The 19,594-nt window shown below is 44.7% G+C and overlaps 1 protein-coding gene across 1 annotated transcript; it reads left to right on the top strand.

Annotated features, from left to right (window-relative positions):
• Nucleotides 1-11,712: 11,712 nt before the first annotated feature.
• Zp4 (zona pellucida glycoprotein 4) lies at nt 11,713-18,856 on the top strand. The gene is made up of 12 exons (XM_050142314.1): nt 11,713-11,902; nt 12,139-12,260; nt 12,338-12,440; nt 13,338-13,496; nt 14,161-14,348; nt 14,868-14,965; nt 15,676-15,806; nt 16,422-16,611; nt 16,684-16,831; nt 17,149-17,227; nt 18,293-18,409; nt 18,709-18,856. The coding sequence occupies exons 1-12, from the start codon at nt 11,713-11,715 to the stop codon at nt 18,813-18,815; spliced, it is 1,632 nt and encodes a 543-aa protein (XP_049998271.1). The 3' UTR covers nt 18,816-18,856.
• Nucleotides 18,857-19,594: the final 738 nt, after the last annotated feature.

The raw sequence follows: 19,594 nt of genomic DNA, 5'->3' as shown, positions 1-19,594 counted from the left end.
ACTCTTGGTCCATTTAATTCAGCTCCAAGAGAACTCATTTCTGAGTTGTTTCATCTTCATTCAATGAATATCTGAATTTTAATTGTTTTGGAGATAAACTTGGTGGTCTGGTCTGGCCTTGAACTTGTTCTGTAGCCACGATTGACCTTGAACTTCTGACTCTCCTTCTCTACCTCCAGGAGCTGCTTGAATTGCCAGCACCTATTTTCCTGAGGCACTGGGGGATTGCTCTCAGGGCTTCCTATATCCTAGGCAAGCATTCTTATCAACTGAGCTACACTTCTCTAACTTTTCTTAAGAATATCACCATTTTCCTCACAGTTTTATAAGGAAGACAAAATTTGGAGGAAAATACTCCAAATAAGTTATATTTTGTTCATTATCTGTGTTATATTTTGTTTAAGGCTGGTGTTCTTCACAAACGCTACTGAAAAGTTAATTCTAAGTCAATGGAGTCAAAGAACAATTTTGGTGGCTGACAATAGCTATTTGCAGTCCTAAGCATCCAGGGGGTCTGTCAAGGCCCTTCGTGGGTTATCATAACACCCTGGAGTGGAAATATCTTTTCATCAAGGATATTTCTTAAGCTGTACGATCATAAAATTAATTACATTAGGGGGAAATCCTGATATCTTTTTATTAGACTGATGCATTGCTTGCAGAAATCGGATATCATAGGATAAAAAGTTTTGAAAAGAGCCAAATGCAATCCCTAAGATTTTCAAATTGGAGTTCCCCATGGGATCTATTCTGACCATCCGTTCATTCATCAACACACCTGGGTCAGAGAAGGTTCCCAGCAAAATTCTCCAAGTCTGCACTGCTGCCTGCGCTCAATGAATGAAGGACCTCAGCTCCCACGTCCCAGAACAGCAGCCATAGGAGATCTGGACTTATTCATGCCAAACAAACACAGCGCTGGAAACTACAATGCTGCATTTTTTGCTGAAGCTTTAGTATCTATCTGTGCAGTCTATGTTTTGATGTACGTCTTCTTACCAACTCAGCTACACAACAGCTGTTGATCTACCCATCCCTGTCTATAGTCTCATCATGCACGGAATGACCTTGCAGATGTGGAATGCATCCCCAGGAAACCTTAAATCCACACCGTGGCACCATGAACTACAGTTCCATAAGATTTCTAACCTTTCATTCTCTGTAACCAAAACTTTGTACCCCTTGGCCAACCTCCAACCATTACCCTGCCCCACCCCTGATAAGCAAGACTCTACTTCCTCTTACCCAGGGCTTCCCTCTCAGTTTCCTTCAACTGCTGGGACTTCCAGGCCACCCCTGCTTGTTTCCTTGGATCATTTATCATGGTAAGGAATTAAATACACCTTCTATCCATTTCCATACTATTCTTTCTGTTTCTGCAAGCCCACAACTTCAAATACCAAGCAAGTGTTCATATGTGAGTTCTCAGCTGTTCCTTTGCTCCAGAATCATTGTCTCTAGCCCCCGAAGCCATAAGCCCTATCAAATGGTCTCTTTTATATGCTGCCTTGGTCATAGTGTTTTATCGCCACAGAAAAGTAAGAGGACAAGGGCTTACAAGTAGAATCCACCATGTCCCACATTTTGCATGCATTCTGGGCATTGAACTAAGGTCTTTGTGCTTGAATTGCAAAGGCTTTTACTGAGCCATCACACCAGTCCCTGCACATTCTCTTTTAAAGACACAAAATGAAAAAGGGCCTGAGTCCATAGTGACCTCTCTATGATGGGTTTCATGTAAGAAAGGGTCCAAGTACACAGCCCTCCCTCTGTATCAGGGGTTCCATTAAGAAATGGTCTGAATACACTGTGGTCATCCTTATTACAGATTGTATGTACCCAGTTCTATGTTAGTAACAATTTGTGTGTGCTAAACACATACAGGTATTTTTCTTGTCACTATTTCCTAAGGCTGCAGAACAACTATTTTCATTGTACTATATGTACAGGTAATATGAAGATGATTTAAAGTATCTTAGAGGATATGAGTTAGGTTTTGTACAAAGACTGCATATGCCTTTTCATGAGAGCCTCTGCCACTCCCTCGTGGATACTAAGGACGATTACCCTGGCTCTATCTTTACCAGCCAGATAATTGTCCAATCCAATCCCCTTCTCAAAGAAGCCATATCAGAGACCAAGAGCTCCTATTCCTCTCCAGGGACTTCAGCTTTTCCAGGCCACCAACAGCTCTCCTCAGGGGCTGCCACTCGGTTCCCAAGGGAAGTTCCGAGGCACTCTTCTAGATCCTCTAGTGGAGACGATACAACAAATATGATCTCTAGAAACACACCCCAGGACACATTAATAAACTATTATACAGATCCTGCACCTCACCATATACCAGCACACCTGTTCTGAATTCCGTAAGCCTCATATCAGCAAAGCCTCTGTCTCTTTTTCTTCATCTTACCTGAGTAGGTCAAAGTGGTACAGCCACCTAGAAAGGCTAAATTTAATTTTTTTAAATTAAATTGAAAATAAAACCAAACAGCCCAAGGTCATAAGTCATGTCTTAAGCATTCAACCAAAACAATGTGTTTTTACGAAAATAGTATTTTATTTTTGGACCAGGGAAATGGCTCAGTAGGTACAGGCTCTTGTCACCAAATTCTTGACAACCTGACTTTGGTCATCCAAGTTGTCCTATAGCCTCCACATGTGTGCCATGTCACACAATTCTGTACATATGCACAGACACAAAGTAAATACATAAAAATATAAAAAAGTATTTTATTTATTGGTACTGATACTGTCTTTTCTATGCAAATACTTCATTAGTATTTACATATGAGTTTTATTTTTCTAATTGAGGTTTTTTTGGCGAGACTTTTCATCATGGACAAAAGTCAGTGGGAAGGTTTTCTAACTCATCTCATGCTACTACGTGTACTACAATCCTGTAGTGCGCATACTACATGTACTATGGTACTACGCCTGTAGCTCCCACCTGCATTGTTTGCAAGCCAGGCAAAGGCCTGGAGATTGAAACACACAACACACACACAAACACACAGACAGAGAGAGACAGAGACACAGGTCATCCTTGAATTCCCCAAGAATGCCCTCTTTATTGTGTTACAGGGAAGCTTATATAGGGATCCTTAACTGATAGCCATGCCCCAGCCAAACCCACCAGAAACCACTCCCCCTGCCATCAGGAACTTCTGCTCAGAGCAGCTGCAAACACAGGAAAACAAGTTGTTTTGCTCAGAGCAGCTGCAAGCATAGAAAACAAGTTGTTTACAGGAAATTAAGGGTCGGGGGTCCACAGCCCCCAACAAGATAGCATTTTTATCATAATGAGGAAAATGAAAATGAAATAAGCTAAGCTGTCCAAAGCTTGTGCTACAGACTTTAGGCAGTTCAGGAACATTCGTGGTGCTCCACAAAGATGCTCTTATGTCATAGCTGAGCACAGCTGAAAAAACTGAGACCCAGAGAGGCAAACATGCATAGTCATAACTAGCTCTTCACCTATTTAACAACACATTAGTCAAGACTGTGCTTTCAATGTGATTGAGATTCAGTCCCCAAATAACAGGGCTGAGAAGGGGTTTGGCTGAAAGAAAGCAATGAATTCATGAGGGACTCACCAACATGTGTTTGTCTCAAGGGATTAGATTTAGACTCTAATTAAATCATTTGGTTGTATCCTAAGTGTGGATTGTTGGAATTCGACTTTCTAGACTTACTGTTTTTCTTCTTCTCTGACCATATTAAACCTTTGCTATGAGAACTTTGTCAGAAACCAATGGTGTCTTCCATTACATAGTCCTCCATAACTGGAACTAAATAAATCTCTTTATGAGTTTTATTGTAGTAACTCAAAAATGGACTAAGTCCGTTGATAACTTTTATATGCCAACCTAAATGAGGTGGGGGAAGCCAAGTACAATGTATACTTACGACTACACAGGCTCTGTTGATGTAACTATAAAGTTTTCTCAATCTCAAAACATAGCTCTTTCCTTCCTAAGCAAGTGACCTCTTTGGGGTACCTCTGCTCTCTTTGGGGCACGGAAGTGAATGTCACTTAGTACTTACTTTGCAACACAAGCAAATACTCCTTAGCCCCATACCCCAAGAGTCATTTACATGGAAGTATATAAACAACCTCTTCTGGAAATAATAAAAGTTTGGTACATCATTCATTGCCAAAGTCATACAGATAACATTCAACCCAGCAGTATTATCCAATCCCCACAGGACATTGAATGCATTCTCCCTCATTTCCAGCCAGTGCTGAATTATCTATGCCCCAGAGCATGAAAATTCGGTGCATAAATCAAAAACAAGTTAGGCTTTTTTTCTCCCTCCATGCTGTTGTGGAAATATCAATTTGCCACATCATTTAGCAGCAAAGGAGAAAGCACCAGATGGATCAGGGAAGTGTGAGCAATGAGCCCGATGACTTGGGAATAATACTTGGAATTCCTGACCAAATCCTTTACAGCTTCAAAAAGCGCTATTACCATGTAGAAGACCGTGGGAAGAGCACACAAACAGCCTTCCTTCTCCTGAAGCCTCAGTTTTAATTGCATTGACTTATAATGCTTTCCCGTTCACTGACCCCTTTGGGTTACACCAACACCACCAAAATTTCCATCCTTTCATTTATTTTTACAACTTACCAATAGTTCCCCAAGTTAAGACAAAACCCAGTTTTGTATCTATATTCCTGTCATGGCTAATTTTTTTATTGAGAACTTAACACCACTTAGAGTCACCAGGAACAGGGGAACATCAGTTGAAGAATTACTTCCATGAGATTGACCTGTGGTTATGTCTACAAGACATTTTCTTGACGGCTAATTGATAGAGGAGGGCCCAATCCACTGTGGATGATGCTATTCCTCAGCAAGTGGTCCTGGTCCATGTAAGAAAGTCAGCTGAGAAAGCCAGAGAGGGAGCCAGCAGCACTCCTCTATGGTTCCTACCTCCTGGTTCCTGCTTGAGTTCCTGCCTTGGCTTCCCTCAGTGATGGACAGTGACAAGGAAGTCAAAGCCAAATAAAGCCTTTCCTCCTCCAGTTGCTTTTGGTCTGGGTGTTTTATCACAGCAACAGAAAGGGAACAAGAGCACTTGGCAGGCCTGAACCTAAGGCTCTTAACCACATAGAGGAAAATTCCTGTGCACACATCAGTAGAAGATGCAGCTTCTTCTCTTGCTCTTGCTCTCTGCTCTTGGCTACAGGGTTAGAGAGATGGCTCAGCCGCTGGGAGCAAATGCTCCTCTTGCAGCCAGCACAGGGCATCCCATGCCCTCTTTCAGCCTCCACGGGCAATTGTACTCATACATATGGGATCTGATGTGCCTCACTCAGGAAATGCCTCTCAACAGACAGCCCTTCTGTAGTGGGCATGGCCTTGCCATCCCCAGTCTACCTCCTATTCGAGTGTTTGTTGATTGCTTGTCATTGATCATTATTGATTCAACTCCAGACAATCTACCTGATGCCACCTCATCAGCTCAGCTCCAGCTTCCCCTCTGGATAGCTGCACACCACTGTCACTGTCTTACTCCACTCTGCGTCCTGACCCTGAGGTCTGGCTATGCAGGGCATTGCAATGAAGTCCTTAGTTTTACTGCAATTTGACATTTTTTCCCCAAGAGTTTCACTACGTAACCCTGGCTGGAACTCACGGACAGTCTCCTGCTTCAGCCTTCCAATTCCAGGGTTAAAAGTGTCAGCCATCACGCCCAGCCTTGGCATCATTTCTTAACTGATTCACCATGTTTGCCACAGCAATTCTCCAAGCCTCACTAAATGCTCAAAACTACCTGCAATTCCCCAGAACCTACAAGCTTGTGAGCAGCAATCTCTCTGGGTTTGACTGAAAGTGGAAAGAATGAGGTGGAAAAGAAATAAAGTATGATTCCCAAAATCACTCTCTGGATTCCACAAGAACGTGCACACACAAACACACATGCATTGTACATGCGAAAACACACACACAGACAGGAAAAGGGGGAGTTATCCCTCAATGATTGAGACATTAGTAAGCTAAGGGAATTTTCAAATCACCAAAAATATAAAAGCACAGAAGATAATAAGAACAACAGTTTTATTAAATGCAAATTGTTGAAAGATCCATCTTCAAAGCTTATAATATTCAACCAAGAAGCAGCCATTCTTGAAATTGCATGATAGCTCAGTCAGTGTACTGCTTGTCTTACAAGCATATGGCCCCGAATTTGCACCTAGAACATATAAAAATGCTGAGTGTTGCAGCTCGTGGCTATAACCCCAGACTAAAGAGTTAGAGACAACAGATCACAGGACTCCCTGGCCAGTCAGCATAGTTTAGCAAGCTCCTGGCCAGTGATAGATCCTTCCAACACAAACAAGGTGGACAGTGTCCAAGGGACCATATCTGACCTCTGACCTCCACTAACATACAAATACATATTGAGTATTGAGCATGAGGATAAGGACACACACATACACACAATACACACACAGAGAGAAAGACAGACAGACACACACAGAGAGAGAGAGAGAGAGAGAGAGAGAGAGAGAGAGAGAGAGAGAGAGAGAGAGAGAAGCAACTCTTTTATAACCTTCAAAGGACATGAGTCTTCGGTCTCCTTGACTGCAGAGAATGCAAGGCAAGCCACAGGCCAGCCCAACCCAGTTTGAGATGAAATGATCCACAGTGTCAGGTTGCAATTTGGAAACAAAGTGAGAGTGAGAGTGAGAGTGAGAGAGAGAGAGAGAGAGAGAGAGAGAGAGAGAGAGAGAGAGATCTGATCATCTGGGCCAGCACTCATGTCTACTCGAGGAAAAGAAAACAAAGAGCACTTTCAAGAACTGTCCGTCGCTATTAAAAGTGAGATGATGGCTTCGGTCCTTCAAAAAATGTTTTGTATTATTAATTTTTTCACTAATGACATTTTGAAATGCTATGTTAAATCCCTGCCAGAGCCCTGCTCTCGGCAGTGATGATGTGAGGGATTTTAATAAGCATGACCCCAATCTCCTACCCAGATTGGACTCATTCATTACTCTGTGCCCTGGCCAGTTCTCATCTCAGATCCACAAGAGAGTTGTCTGCAGCTGTTAGCTAAATTTGCCTTTGCACTGATTCCCATTATTTCTGGAGGTCTGCCTGCAATGGTTTAGGTATGCGCAGAGGTTAAGAAGCAGGTGTGGGCAGTCCCCCAACAGAGGAGCCCAGAAGAGGTCTCTAGTCGTTCCTAGACGTCCCAGGAAAGACTGGTACCCAAAAAGCCTTGCAAGGTTGTTTGAACTGGAACATCCCAGCCACAAATGCTACCCTAAAACCTAACTTCAGGAATGCTTCTTCAGAATTTGGAGGCACCCCACTTTATATTTTGACAACACTGAATCATTCTGCTAGCCCTGTAAAATTAGGGCTTCAAAAGAGTTTAGGGCCCAAGGGACTTACTGAAATTATTGTTAAAGGGTGTTTTTCAGGAAGAAAAATGAACCAAAACAAAGTAAAGGGTTTGGAGACAGGCCATCACAGAGAGAAGAGAAAAAGGGAGAACAAATCAACTCCAGATAAAAACAGTAATGATAAACAGTTTTGTGTTTATAAAGGTTTAATCAGATTTTTAACTGATAACAAGACGAATGGAAGAAATTCAGAAAAAAAAAACTTATTCTTATTTATATAATAAATGTTTATAAAACTTAAAAGGAAACAAAGGTATAGTATGTGGATCTCAGGTACCCAGAGCAGACCTGCCTGGGCATGCTGGCACAGGCTCTCGGGTGCATCCACAGTGTGGCAAACCTAACAATGAAGCTAGGCTGCCCTGGACTCAGGTCACGGAACGGTCTGCACTCATTCTGAGGTCAGGAAAGCACCAGACTCCAGACTCCACAGGCCCTGTGCCCTGGGCCAGCTTTATTGGGTGCCTGCAGTGAGACCAAAGGTTCTGAAGAGATAGTCTCAAATGGAGAGTGGAATGAACAAGACAAGCATGGCCCCGCGTGTGCTCGGGGTGTCCGTGCCAGGAGGAAACAGGTGGCCCTTGGCAAGTGTGGGAAGCACAAGCTCAGTCAAGGTGACTTTGTGTGTTTGTTTTCTATCTTTTGCTTTAGAGACAGGGCCTCTTGTCGCCCAGTCTGGCCTCCAACTCTCTATGTAGCCTAAGGTGAGATTTAACTTCTGATCCTCCTTCCTCTACTTCTGGTGTGGTAGAAAGACAAGTGTGTACCCCCAAACCCAGTATGTGTAGTACTGGAGATCAACAAAGGGCCTCTCAAATGCTAGACAAGCAAGCTCTCAGCTGAGCTACATCCCCAGTCCCAGAATGTTGTTTTGTTGTTGGGTTGTTTGCTTTGTTTCTGAAATCTTCTAAGTGATTAAAAGTCTAAAATTAAAAAAAAATAGCTTACTTATTTAATCAATACTATCTTAGTATATGAGCTTAGTGAGGTGTAACGACAAAGAGGAAGCTGACCCACCTTCAAACTCAAGTCTCAAAGAAGTGCGGAAGGGAGGCTGAGGAAAAAATCTGACCCAGCAAGAGTCACCTCCTGTGGGGAGAGGGAGGACTCCCAGGTGAGGCCTCCAGGGTGAGGCCTGCAGAAAAGGTCCCACCCACCCTCGCCATCTAGAGCAGTTCCTCCAGGTGGAGTGGGACCCAGATCACCTGACACCCGGACACTAGAGCACTCGGCCCCAACCCCAGCCCAGTTTCTATTTCAGTCACCTGGAGCAAGGGTCAAACTTTGCATTCCAAACCAGCCCACAGATGATCCTGGTGCCTTAATCTCAAGTGGACCCTTCAACCTGTGTCCTGGGGGAAGGAGAAAAACTGGACAAAATGGAGGCAGGGCTGCCAGCAGGCCACAAAAAAAGGAGGTATACAAAGGCTTGTTTGGGTACACAAAGGCTTGTGACCAGATAGGCAAGGCCTCAGCATGGTTAAAGTAGGTGCATCCTGAGAACAAGACAGATCAGGATAAGATATATGATATGTCAGATGCTCTGAGAAATCTGGCTGACTCCAGCTAGCTCAGAGCAACTAAAAAAAAAAAAAATTGCAGCAGGTCGCAGGTCGTAAGAATAAGAAAATTACCACCTTCCCCCAAATTCCCTATCCTCGAACCATCTAATTCACTAACCACTAACGTTAGTCCCACCCACTTAGAGATTAGTGGATGCAAAACTGATCCCCTCCCTCAAAAAGAACAAATTCCCTTCCTTTCAGTGCAGTCAAGGCAAGGATGGAAATTTTAAGAAATGACACTTTTGTTTGATTTTTCTTTTTTTTTTCTTAATAGCTCTATTCTCCATGAAGATAGGTTGACTCCTACAGCCCAGTGCCTCAGAACGTGGCCTTTTTTATTTGGAAATACGATCTTTATACATATTCAAACAAAAACTGAAGTCATCATAGTATATCTTAATCCAATATGACAATTTTTTTGAAAGGCCATTTGGACCTAGAGACGGACACAGATGGAGGACAGGATGAAGACACATGGGGGGTATGGCATGTGAGACAAGAAATGGGATCCCAGGTCTGCAAGGACAGGCAAGGGTTGCTGGCAGCCAGGAGAAGCTGGAAGACACAGAAGCAACCTCTCCTCAGTATTTCATTGTGGCCCTGCAGAAACCTTGAGTTCACACTCCTGGTGTCCTCTACTGCATGCCAACAAACTGTTGTTTCAAATCTCCCAAGGGTGGTACCTATTAGGGCAGAAAGAAATTACAAATTCATCTCTCTCTCCCCTTTCTCCTCCCTAGCTCTCTTCTTTACTTCCCTGTCCCTTCTTCCCTCTCTCTTCCTCCCTCCCTCTCTCATACACCTTGGCATCTGAAATATTAAACATGATATTTCTATTTTCCTCCAACAGTAAATAGCCTTTGTACTCAGGGATATGGGCCATCTTTCTCAAACCACAATGGCTGGGGTGGGGGATCCGTTTGATTTTCAGAAAATGGTAAAGAACACCAATACAGTCTCCGATTCCTTGGAGAATATCATATAAAATCATCTGTTAGTACCCCACACTACATGAATAACTTAACCATGCCATAGTCACACCTGCCAATCAAAGGCCTACCCAGCTGCCAATCATCTGGCCATCAACGTTATTGCTTCTGTCCTCCCTGGCTTGCGCAGGAGCGTGGAGGAGGAATTCACCACAGACTTTCAAAAATACTAAGTGGACAGGAGACGCCCGCTAAGTCTTATAGAAGCCATATGTAAATTGCTTGAATTCACTAGAGTTATGGATCTTTCACTTCTTGTCAGTGTTGTAAATGTCACATTTAGAAGTTGTGATAATTGCTTGCTTTTAAGAATGCTGGGAGACAGTGCATTGGTTGATGGTGCTCAAAACTTACTGGTACCTGCAAAGTCAATACGTCCACCCATTTGGGTTAATGACCGTAAAGGATGGGTGTCTAACCACCCAATCATCAAATCCTCACCACAAAGTCTTGGATTTTAGTTCCCATTAATTAAATTATCCATTTAATTCACTCCTATTTTTCATATTCTGTTGAGAGACAGAGAACAAAAGAGAGAGAGAGGTTAAGGTTAACATATGTAAACATTCCTCTGAAAGTCAGGCTAACCAGCTGGCCTCCTAGCCCCTTGACAGAGAAGAGTGGTCTTGTACCCCTGGTGGTCACAGCAAAGATGAGATCAAACAGGACAACAGAGACAAAACCAGAATGGGATTAAGTGCTGCACCCCAGAGCAGCTCCGAACAGCACACCCTGTGAGCCTATGCAGAGAAGGGGGGGCGGTGAAAGAGCTAGCAATGGGAATCATCGCCTCCAAGTGACTCTGGGTGGCCCTTCATTCTGTCTTCTTTTCCCTCAGAACAGCCCTCACTCCCACAAAGGAAAGCAGATGGAGACTTGTTCATATTTCCTAGTTACAAAGTGGCTCACACAATCCTCTTGTTTTTCCTCTATAATTTTTAAGACAGATATTATGTAGACAAAGAAAGACTCCAGCTTGAAATTTAGCCAAATATGAGACTGAATTTTCTTGTCCCTCTGCTTCCACACCCAAAGTGCTGGAATTATGATGGGATTCTCTCTGAATACATGACAAAGTTCTAAACCAACTTGACTCTGGAATTGGGATTAAGTGAATCCTGAGATTTTTGAACCAACTGCAGAGTGACTTCCCATGAAAGCTTAGAACCAGAGAAGAAAGGAAGATGGGTCATTAAAGCAGCTAACCTCAGCCCAGGGACACTGGCTGCGCTCTCCCTGCTTGGCCCAAGCATATAGCCGTGTGTTTGACTTAAATCTCTCATAGCATCCTTAAGAACAGTACTGCCAGGACAATCATTCTCATTTTTCCAGGTCGAAACCTCATAATTTCAAAAGGCAGTAACCTACCCAGATCCCAGTCCTTGTCACCCATCACTCACCTGGGCCAATGCAGCTAGGGTCTTCACTTGAAAATGCAAAGTTCTATAAGGCAGTTGGTCACTTTTTTGAAGCCAAGCTTGTAGAACAAGTACTACACGCAACTAACCCAAGAAGCCTACTTTTGGCCAAAAGAGACACATCAACCAACTCTGGAGACCAGGGAATTAAATATTCAATGGGATGCATCTGTAGACTGTGCCCCAGAAGAAAGAAATCACCAGCTTCAAAGTCTCTCCACCTGCAGGCCATAAGGATATCAGTCCCAAACCAAGCTTTCCTCGCATATATAAAAAGAAGTCTCTCTTAGTGGATGTGGGCTGGTGAAGGAGAAAGAATGGCCAAGCAGGCTCTAAGTTGCACTCCGTGGCTTCTGCCAGGCATCTTACTGTGTTTTCCATTCTGTCCTCCTTTGAGCGGGCAGCATGTGACTGAGTTGCCAGGTGTGCTCCACTGTGGGCTACAGAGCTTCCAGTTTACTATGAACATCAGCCTGGAGGCAGAGAATCCTGGGTTAACAGCTTGGGGTAAGTCAGACTCAACCAGGTACCTGTTCTTAAACTTCCAGTCTTGACCCTTTCCTCCTTTCAAAAATCTCCACGGCCCCTGCCTACAGAATGCATAGTCAAAACCGTGCAACTTTCAAACCCACCTTGTCTTGTGTTTTTCTCAATGATGAAAGCCCCCTGGGGGGGGTCAGCTGGTGGGGCTGGTTATCCACCAGCGATTAAGTGCTGTGTTTTCCATTGTCCACCTACCCTAGATAGCAAAGGACTGCCGCACAGGCTGAAGAATGATTCTGACTGTGGTACGTGGGTGACAGACAGTCCGGATGGTTCTCTGGTGTTGGAAGCTACCTACAATGGCTGCTATGTCACTTTGAGGGTAAGTAGACCCCCTGCTCTCAAACAAGAATCCTTCAAACCACCAGCCAGGCTGACCGCTGTTGCTTGTCTCTTCAGGGCTCCCACTATGTCATGGAAGTTGAAATGCAAGGGGTCGATGTAGCTGGACAGATGGCAGGGGCAAGGAAGAGACTGCTTCAGTGCCCTTTGGATCTTCGAGGTAAGTGTAGAAAGCATTCTGGCCCGGAGAGGGTCCTGCCTAGAAGATGTTCTTGGGATTCTCCTGTCTACTCTGGATGGTAGCAACTGATCCTAAGGCCTCTGCCCTCCATGTCAGCCCTTAGGAAAGCTAACCCTAGGGAGACTCCAGCTGAGGCTGGGAGGGTTAGAAGCTGGCTCCTATTTCCTGAGCCAGGGCTCTAGGTTCTGCTGGATCTCTCAACAAAAGCCTTTTGCCTGTGATTTGCAAAGTTGAGATTCAAATGCGAATTAGCTCTTAGCTGGAACCAGGAGCCTCCTCACCCTTTGGAAGGGGTGGAAAACACAAGCTAGTGATAGGAAATAGCCAGAGAAGCCATCTCATGCCACAGTCTTCAACCTCCAGCTGGGGACACTTGATCATTTAACTAGAAAACCCGAGGCAATCTCTTCCCTGAGAACCCTTTATCATAAGAAACAGATCCAGACCTAAATTCTCGTGCCACTATCTGGTTACCCAAAACATTAACAGGGATTGGTGATGCACACATTAAAGTCACAGGCTTTACTCTAACCTACTTGGAAGCCCGATGACATGAAAAGCTCCTGAGGTATCACCCGTGGCAAGGACTGATAGGTCCCTCTAAAGAGCCAGAAAGGTGGTCATTGAAAGGCCATGTGAAGAGCCAGTTTGCTCCCACCCATACTAGAATGTTATCCTCAGTAGGAATCCATTTCAGGTGACTAACAAGGTGACTTAACGTTGATCTTTAAGATGTCTACAGAGAGGAGAGTCAACAGGCCTGTTGAGGTGGTCTGGATGTTCTGGAGTTCAAAGCCCAGGTTTGTGACAAGATGCTTCACTGAAGGGACCCCTCTGCTGCCCAACTTAAATTCTCCTTCCCTTTTCATTATCCAGCCCCAGAGACTCGGAATCCTGAAGTGTGCAGTCCTGTGCCAGTAAAGGAAAGGCTGCCTTGTGCTCCCTCGCCCATCTCTCGAGGAGACTGTGACCAGCTGGGCTGCTGCTACAGCTCTGAAGAGGGAGAGGCGGGCTCCTGTTACTATGGAAACACAGGTACATGCTTCCATCTCAAATTAGTTGAGAAGAAAAGGGGCTTGGTGAATTCTGGTGGCACCAGAGCAGGGAAAGCTTAATTCAGCCAGCAAATAAAAAGCAACTGTTTGCTAGTGGAAAGGCAACGCTGCCTAGAACTAGAACTTTTATAGCCTTTCACTGTCTATTCTCCTAGACACCAAACAAAACCTGCAGGGACATTAAGCCTATGTGACAGGTACTTACCAATTGAGAAACTTGCTTTCCCAAGGAACAGCCACTTTGGTGTCTGGTAGTCTTAAGATTGTTTAGAGAGATGGTAGTCTTAAGATTGTTTCAAGAGAGAATCACCCTCAAGTGGTTATTCACATGCTCCATATCAAGCTTGAAGGTTTTCTAGCACATTAAACACTCAGAGCCCAGGTCTAAGCAGTAAGACAGCAGGTACTCCCACACCTGTCCTCCAAATGCAGGTGTAGCCAAGTTAGAGCCCTGCCTCAGTGACCCTGGCAAGGCTTTGGTGCACGTGGTCGGTCATTGGGCAAGCGTGTTGCCAGGAGCCCAGGTCATTAGTGGAGATTCCAACCTCACTGTGAGGGCATCTGGAGCAACTGATTCATTACTTAGGTCCACCTGGCTCCACCCGAGGAGCGACCTGACCTCGCCTGTCTCTCTGGTCTTCCAGTGACCTCCCAGTGCACCAGAGAGGGTCGTTTCTCCATTGCTGTGTCCAGGAATGTGACCTCACCACCCCTGAGCTTGGATTCCCTACACTTGGCCTTCAGGAGTGACGGTGGATGTGATCCAGTGATGGCAACATCCACCTTTGTCCTGTTCCAATTTCCGTTTACTTCCTGTGGGACCACAAGGCGGGTGAGAAAGAGGGTTTTGGGTATGAGGGTGGAAGTAGTGCCCTAGTGATTAGGACAATGAGTTGAGATAGTATAGTCATGAAGAACAGTCCTGATCACTTCTGGGTGTCTAGAACAGTCTCCAGGGCAAAGGGTCGTGGTTAGTGGGTGGGTGCTTCTGTGGGCATTCAGCAAATGCCTCTGCTGTGGTCCAGCTTTTCCTCCACCGTTCTGCAGGGAGCAAATATAAGGGGCAGATTCCTCACACTTCCAGACTCTAGGTAATAGGAGGAGGGGATGCTGACTTTGATTGCGGTGGTCCATTTGCCTAATCTCTAGTACTTAAGTCATCTCTTCACTCCTTGGTTCTGCTTCAAGTATTAGCCATACTTTTCCAAGTTACAGACAGGACCCCTGCATCCCTGTAGGACTCAGAAAATAGCATACAAAATAGGATGTGACTAAGAACTGGTCTGGGCCACATGAATATAGTATTCAGACAACAGACCGAAGTGACAACTTCTCTTTACCCATTGGACAGGTCAGTGGAGACCAGGTCGTGTATGAAAATGAGCTAGTGGCCACTCAGGATGTGAGAGCCTGGGGCAGTGGCTCTATTACCCGAAACAGCATCTTCAGGTAGAGTCAATTTTGATCAAAGAGGCCAGTAGGCCTTTTCATAAGGTAAAAGGCCTGGGGTAAACTGAGATCACAGGAGAACACTTCCCAGCAATAGGTGAATATGTCTGCTCCCTCAGCTTGCCATTCATGTAGACCACTGCATATATATTACCTGGGTCTCTGCTTCCAACTTGATCTCAGCCTTATCCTCATGTGAGACTTCTGTTCCTTTGAGTGGTACAGCTGAAAGAATTCCTTCCAGGCCTGACCTCCCCAGGTCTCACACTTGAGTTTCATTGCTGTAGATTAAAAAAAGTACGAGTGTTGCCTCGAGAACCCTGTGAGATAACACCTGTGTTGCTCTCGTCTTTGAACACTTGATGCTCTCGGCCTCTCCAACCCTAGGCTTGTCCTTGCATGGGGCCTCCATGGAACACCTCCCACCTGGGCTTCTTGGCAAGCATTTCCGTTCATATCCCCTAACCTGTAAGATGCTCACTATCCTGCTTGCACTATTACCCGGCTTCTGCAGAGTATTTGTTATGTAGTTTTCTCACCAACTCATGCTGGACTTATTTGCATAGTGACAATAGAAGGTCGTTCTAAGGACAGAAACCCCCTCTGACTTAGTTATGAACTTGGAAAACACCTACCACTAGATCCTCTACAGTTTATATTGGCAGGGGTGACCAGCAAACCCGTGGTACTAAAATCTTATTTTCCTGCAGGCTCCGAGTCAGCTGCAGCTACTCTGTTCTCAGCAACACATCCCCAATTAACATGCAAGTGCTGACTCTCCCACCACCCCTTCCTAAGACCCAGCCCGGGCCCCTCTCTCTGGAACTTCAGATTGCCAAGGGTAAGCCTTCTTAGTTGATAAATCCTGCCTAAAGGCTGTCAGTACACTAACTTGGTAACATGACATGTGTACAGGTATTGAGGAGTTGAGGCTATTCCTAGTAGCATAGTTTCCTAGTTCTGCTTATAGCAGTTTCTCTCTTCTCTCTTCTCTTCTCTTCTCTTCTCTTCTCTCTCTCTCTCTCTCTCTCTCTCTCTCTCTCTCTCTCTCTCTCTCTCTCTCACACACACACACACACACACACACACACACACACACNCTCTCTCTCTCTCTCTCTCTCTCTCTCTCTCTCTCTCTCTCTCTCTCACACACACACACACACACACACACACACACACACACACACACACGGGGGAGGGGGAGAAGGGGTCAGAGACCAACCTCAGATCAATTCCTTGTGTGCCATTCACCTTTTTTACTGAGGTGGGATCTCTCATTGGCCTGGAGTTTCTGTCTCGGCTTTGCCAAGTCTAGGATTATAAGCACAGATGTTAAAGCCTGGTCTTTCCGCATGGGTTCTGGGGTCGAGTTCGGATCCCCATGCTTCTACAGGCAGGTATTTTATCTACTAAGTTATCCCCTAGAACTACTTTAATTCTGGCTTTCTCTGTACAGATAAAAGCTATAGCTCTTACCATGGTGTTGATGACTACCCACTGGTGAAATTTCTCCAGGATCCTATTTATGTTGAGGTCTCCATCCTTCACAGAACAGACCCCTCTTTGGGGTTACAGCTAGAGCAGTGCTGGGCCACACCTGGCCCTAAACCTTCTCATCAACCACAATGGCCCATTCTGGTGAAGGGGTAAGTGAGTCCCCCTGAACCTCTGTAGGCCTTCCAAATAGCCCATCCTGACTTCTGTGTCTCTTGACTTAGATGCCCATATGCTGGGGACAACTATCAGACCGAAAGGATCGCTGTTCAGAAGGCATCAACCCCCTTCCCTTTCCATCACCAACGCTTCAGCATCGCCACCTTCAACTTCATGAACACTGTAAGGGAGGAACACACTCTTGGTGGCCAGGTATGGTATTTCCTTCTGTTCCCCTGCAAAGTTTTAAAACCCCCAGTACTCAGGACAGTTTTCCCTTCTGCCACTTCTCTAAGGTGACTCTTTGACCTTTGACACTGGCTCTTGGTATTAAGGGCAGCTTGAATGTGGTACCAAGAGCATGAGTACCGTCTGTCACCGGAACTCTGGAGCTTCGAGACCATTGGGACATTAACTTAGGCAGATGGCCATAACACTTTTCTCAACTTTTTGGAGAGATGAAGTATGGGGTTGGGAGACTTGTGATGTGGGAGGTATCTACAACGTGACATTGACTTGTCAACCTCCAGGTTTACCTGCACTGTAGTGCATTGGTCTGCCAGCCTGCTGGGACACCATCCTGCAGGGTGATCTGTCCTGCTTCCAGAAGTGAGTACCTTACCTGCCCACCTCCAGACCTAAATGAATCCCCAAATTCTACCATGTTAGGCTCAACTATTAAACTAAGAAGAGTTATCTCATTAATAATGTTTCCCTTAGTACGCACATAGAGCTGACTAGATTGCCAGAATCTCTCAGGTTTTCAAAAATCAGTTTACACAAAACTTGACTAAACCAGAAGCCAATTCTGGCCCAAATGTGGCTGAATTTATTAGCATATAGAGCATTAGACCCAGACTTTTAAACATGGGTTCTGTGATCAAAGTCAAGTCTTCGTGCTTACATAGTAGTTGACTGACTGACCTATTTCCTCAACCAGCCACAAGTCATCTTCCTTTTCCATCTTGCCTGTTCTCCAAAGTAGATGTCCTGGCCACCTGAATGCAGGTCTTCAATGTGCCCTTGAGGGTACACAGTGAAAGAACCATAGACAGAGTATGCTCTGGAGTTGGCCTAACCCAGACCTTCTTATAAATGTGGATGTTTTGATTGATCCACTCACTCGCACTTGATTCGAGATTCTTGGATCCTTAAGTGTCTTCTATAAGAAGAAAAAAAAAAAAAACCCTAGTAATTGAGTGTATGTCATGCTGTAAAACACAAATGTAAGCCAATTCTGATCATGCTCATTATTCACATCCATAAAGACAATAGATTGACTTTTTCTAGATCATTTAACTGACAGATACAGGATCACAAGAACTGTATCCTTACTTCCTGTTTGAACATACAACCTCTGGACTATAAAGGTGACAGAATGCTGCTGTTAGTGTTCTTTCTAGGCGAGGATGCTAGTTGCAGGGGTTGAGGAGATCATTGAATGTCATTATCTATGTCCAACCCTTAGTGAACTGAAGTAACGCTTGTAGAACTAAATAGAAAAGTCTCAGATTTGATTGGTCTTGTATTAACACACACAAAGGTTTTTATAAGGTGTGGACAAGGGGCATCAAGGGACTTGGTTTGGGGCCTTAGTCCCTTGGCGCTCACCCTTGATTGGGCCATGTATACAACTGAATTTCCAACAATTACAAGCTCTCATCTCTCCATCAGGAAGAAGAAAATCTGAATTTGATTTTGAAAACAGCACTGCCAGCATATCTAGCAATGGCCCTGTGATCCTCCTCCAAGCCACCAGGGACCCTGCGGAAGTGCTCCACAGATACTCAAGTGAGTAGGAGGATATCAAATTACCAGCCACTTCCTTGCTAGTTGCAAACTCACATGCTTGTAATCTCAGCACTTGAAAGCTGAAGCAGGAGGATGATTTCTAGTTCAAGGACAGCCTTGCAAGACACTATCACTCCCCTTATCCTTAAAAGTTGCTTCCTTGCCCTGCTCTTTACTGTTCAATGTCTGTTTCCCCCCAAAAGAAATCACCATTCCTACAGAAGACTCCTTGCTTCTGCCAAGATCTAGAATGGCTTGGCGTGTTTCAGCATACACTAACCCACCTTTCCACTCCACAGGTAGCCCCGTGGATTCCCCTGCTGTGTGGATGGTAGGACTTTCTGTCATCACGATCATCATTGGAGTCTTATTAGTCTTCTATTTGGCCATCAGAAAACTGAGATGAATCACCCAGACCAATTGTCTTAATAAAACAGTAAATTCCCATCATGCTATGCACTTGTTATTTGAAAGATAGTCTGATGCTGAAGGAATACCTCGACTATCTAAGCATCTTTCTTTTCTCACTTAGGGAAGGCATCTCCTCTTATCAGAGCAAAGAGTAGCATGCTGTCCTTTCAGCTTGCCCTACTGTGCAGAGCAATGCTTTGGTAGAACACAACTTGGTAGACTTGGGAGGGCAGTTTACGCACACATACCTAACTAGCTTGACTGACAAGGTTTTACAAGCTTGAGATGTAGGAATTTTCAAGCTGAGAAAACTAGTCTTTGGGTAGCCACAACTCTCTGAAACTGCTGGTTTGGGGATTTTAGGGGACAGACAGTAGATCATAAGAGGGGCTAACTTAAACCTTTTGCTGAAAGGCCACATCTGTACATACCCATAATCACAGCACATGGGATTCCCAAGATGGATGACAATTTAAGGCCAGCCTCGGCTACATAAGAGATCCTGTCATTTTATTTTTTTTTCAAAAGTCAAAAATACCTGTTGGAACACCTGCCTGCCTGTTCAAAGCCATGGGCTTGAATCCTAACGCCACCCCTCAAGTTACCATCCCTACTCCTAGAGAGTGATTTAAGAGATCTGAATCAAGGCTTCTAATTGTATTTCTAACCACTACAGCTTCTAATCCTAGGGCAAGAGCCATGGTATCTGTGGCAGTAATAGAGGTCACTTTGTCAATGATAGAAACTGGCTCACCTTGACTCACCTTGGCTATC

This window comes from Alexandromys fortis, unplaced genomic scaffold, assembly GCF_014885135.2.
Source record: "Alexandromys fortis isolate MF-2015 unplaced genomic scaffold, M_Fortis_MF-2015_v1.1 scaffold_5, whole genome shotgun sequence".
Taxonomy (NCBI): domain Eukaryota; kingdom Metazoa; phylum Chordata; class Mammalia; order Rodentia; family Cricetidae; genus Alexandromys; species Alexandromys fortis.
The sequence above is the reverse complement of the archived record's forward strand: the minus strand, read 5'-3'. Positions and strand labels throughout refer to the sequence as shown.

Coding starts and splice junctions, on each gene's coding strand:
- Zp4 (XM_050142314.1), top strand. CDS start 11,713: ATGGCCAAGCAGGCTCTAAGTTGCACTCCGTGGCTTCTGCCAGGCATC. Junction 12,261..12,337: donor GCTGCTATGTCACTTTGAGG/GTAAGTAGACCC, acceptor TTGTCTCTTCAG/GGCTCCCACTATGTCATGGA. Junction 14,966..15,675: donor ACCCGAAACAGCATCTTCAG/GTAGAGTCAATT, acceptor ATTTTCCTGCAG/GCTCCGAGTCAGCTGCAGCT.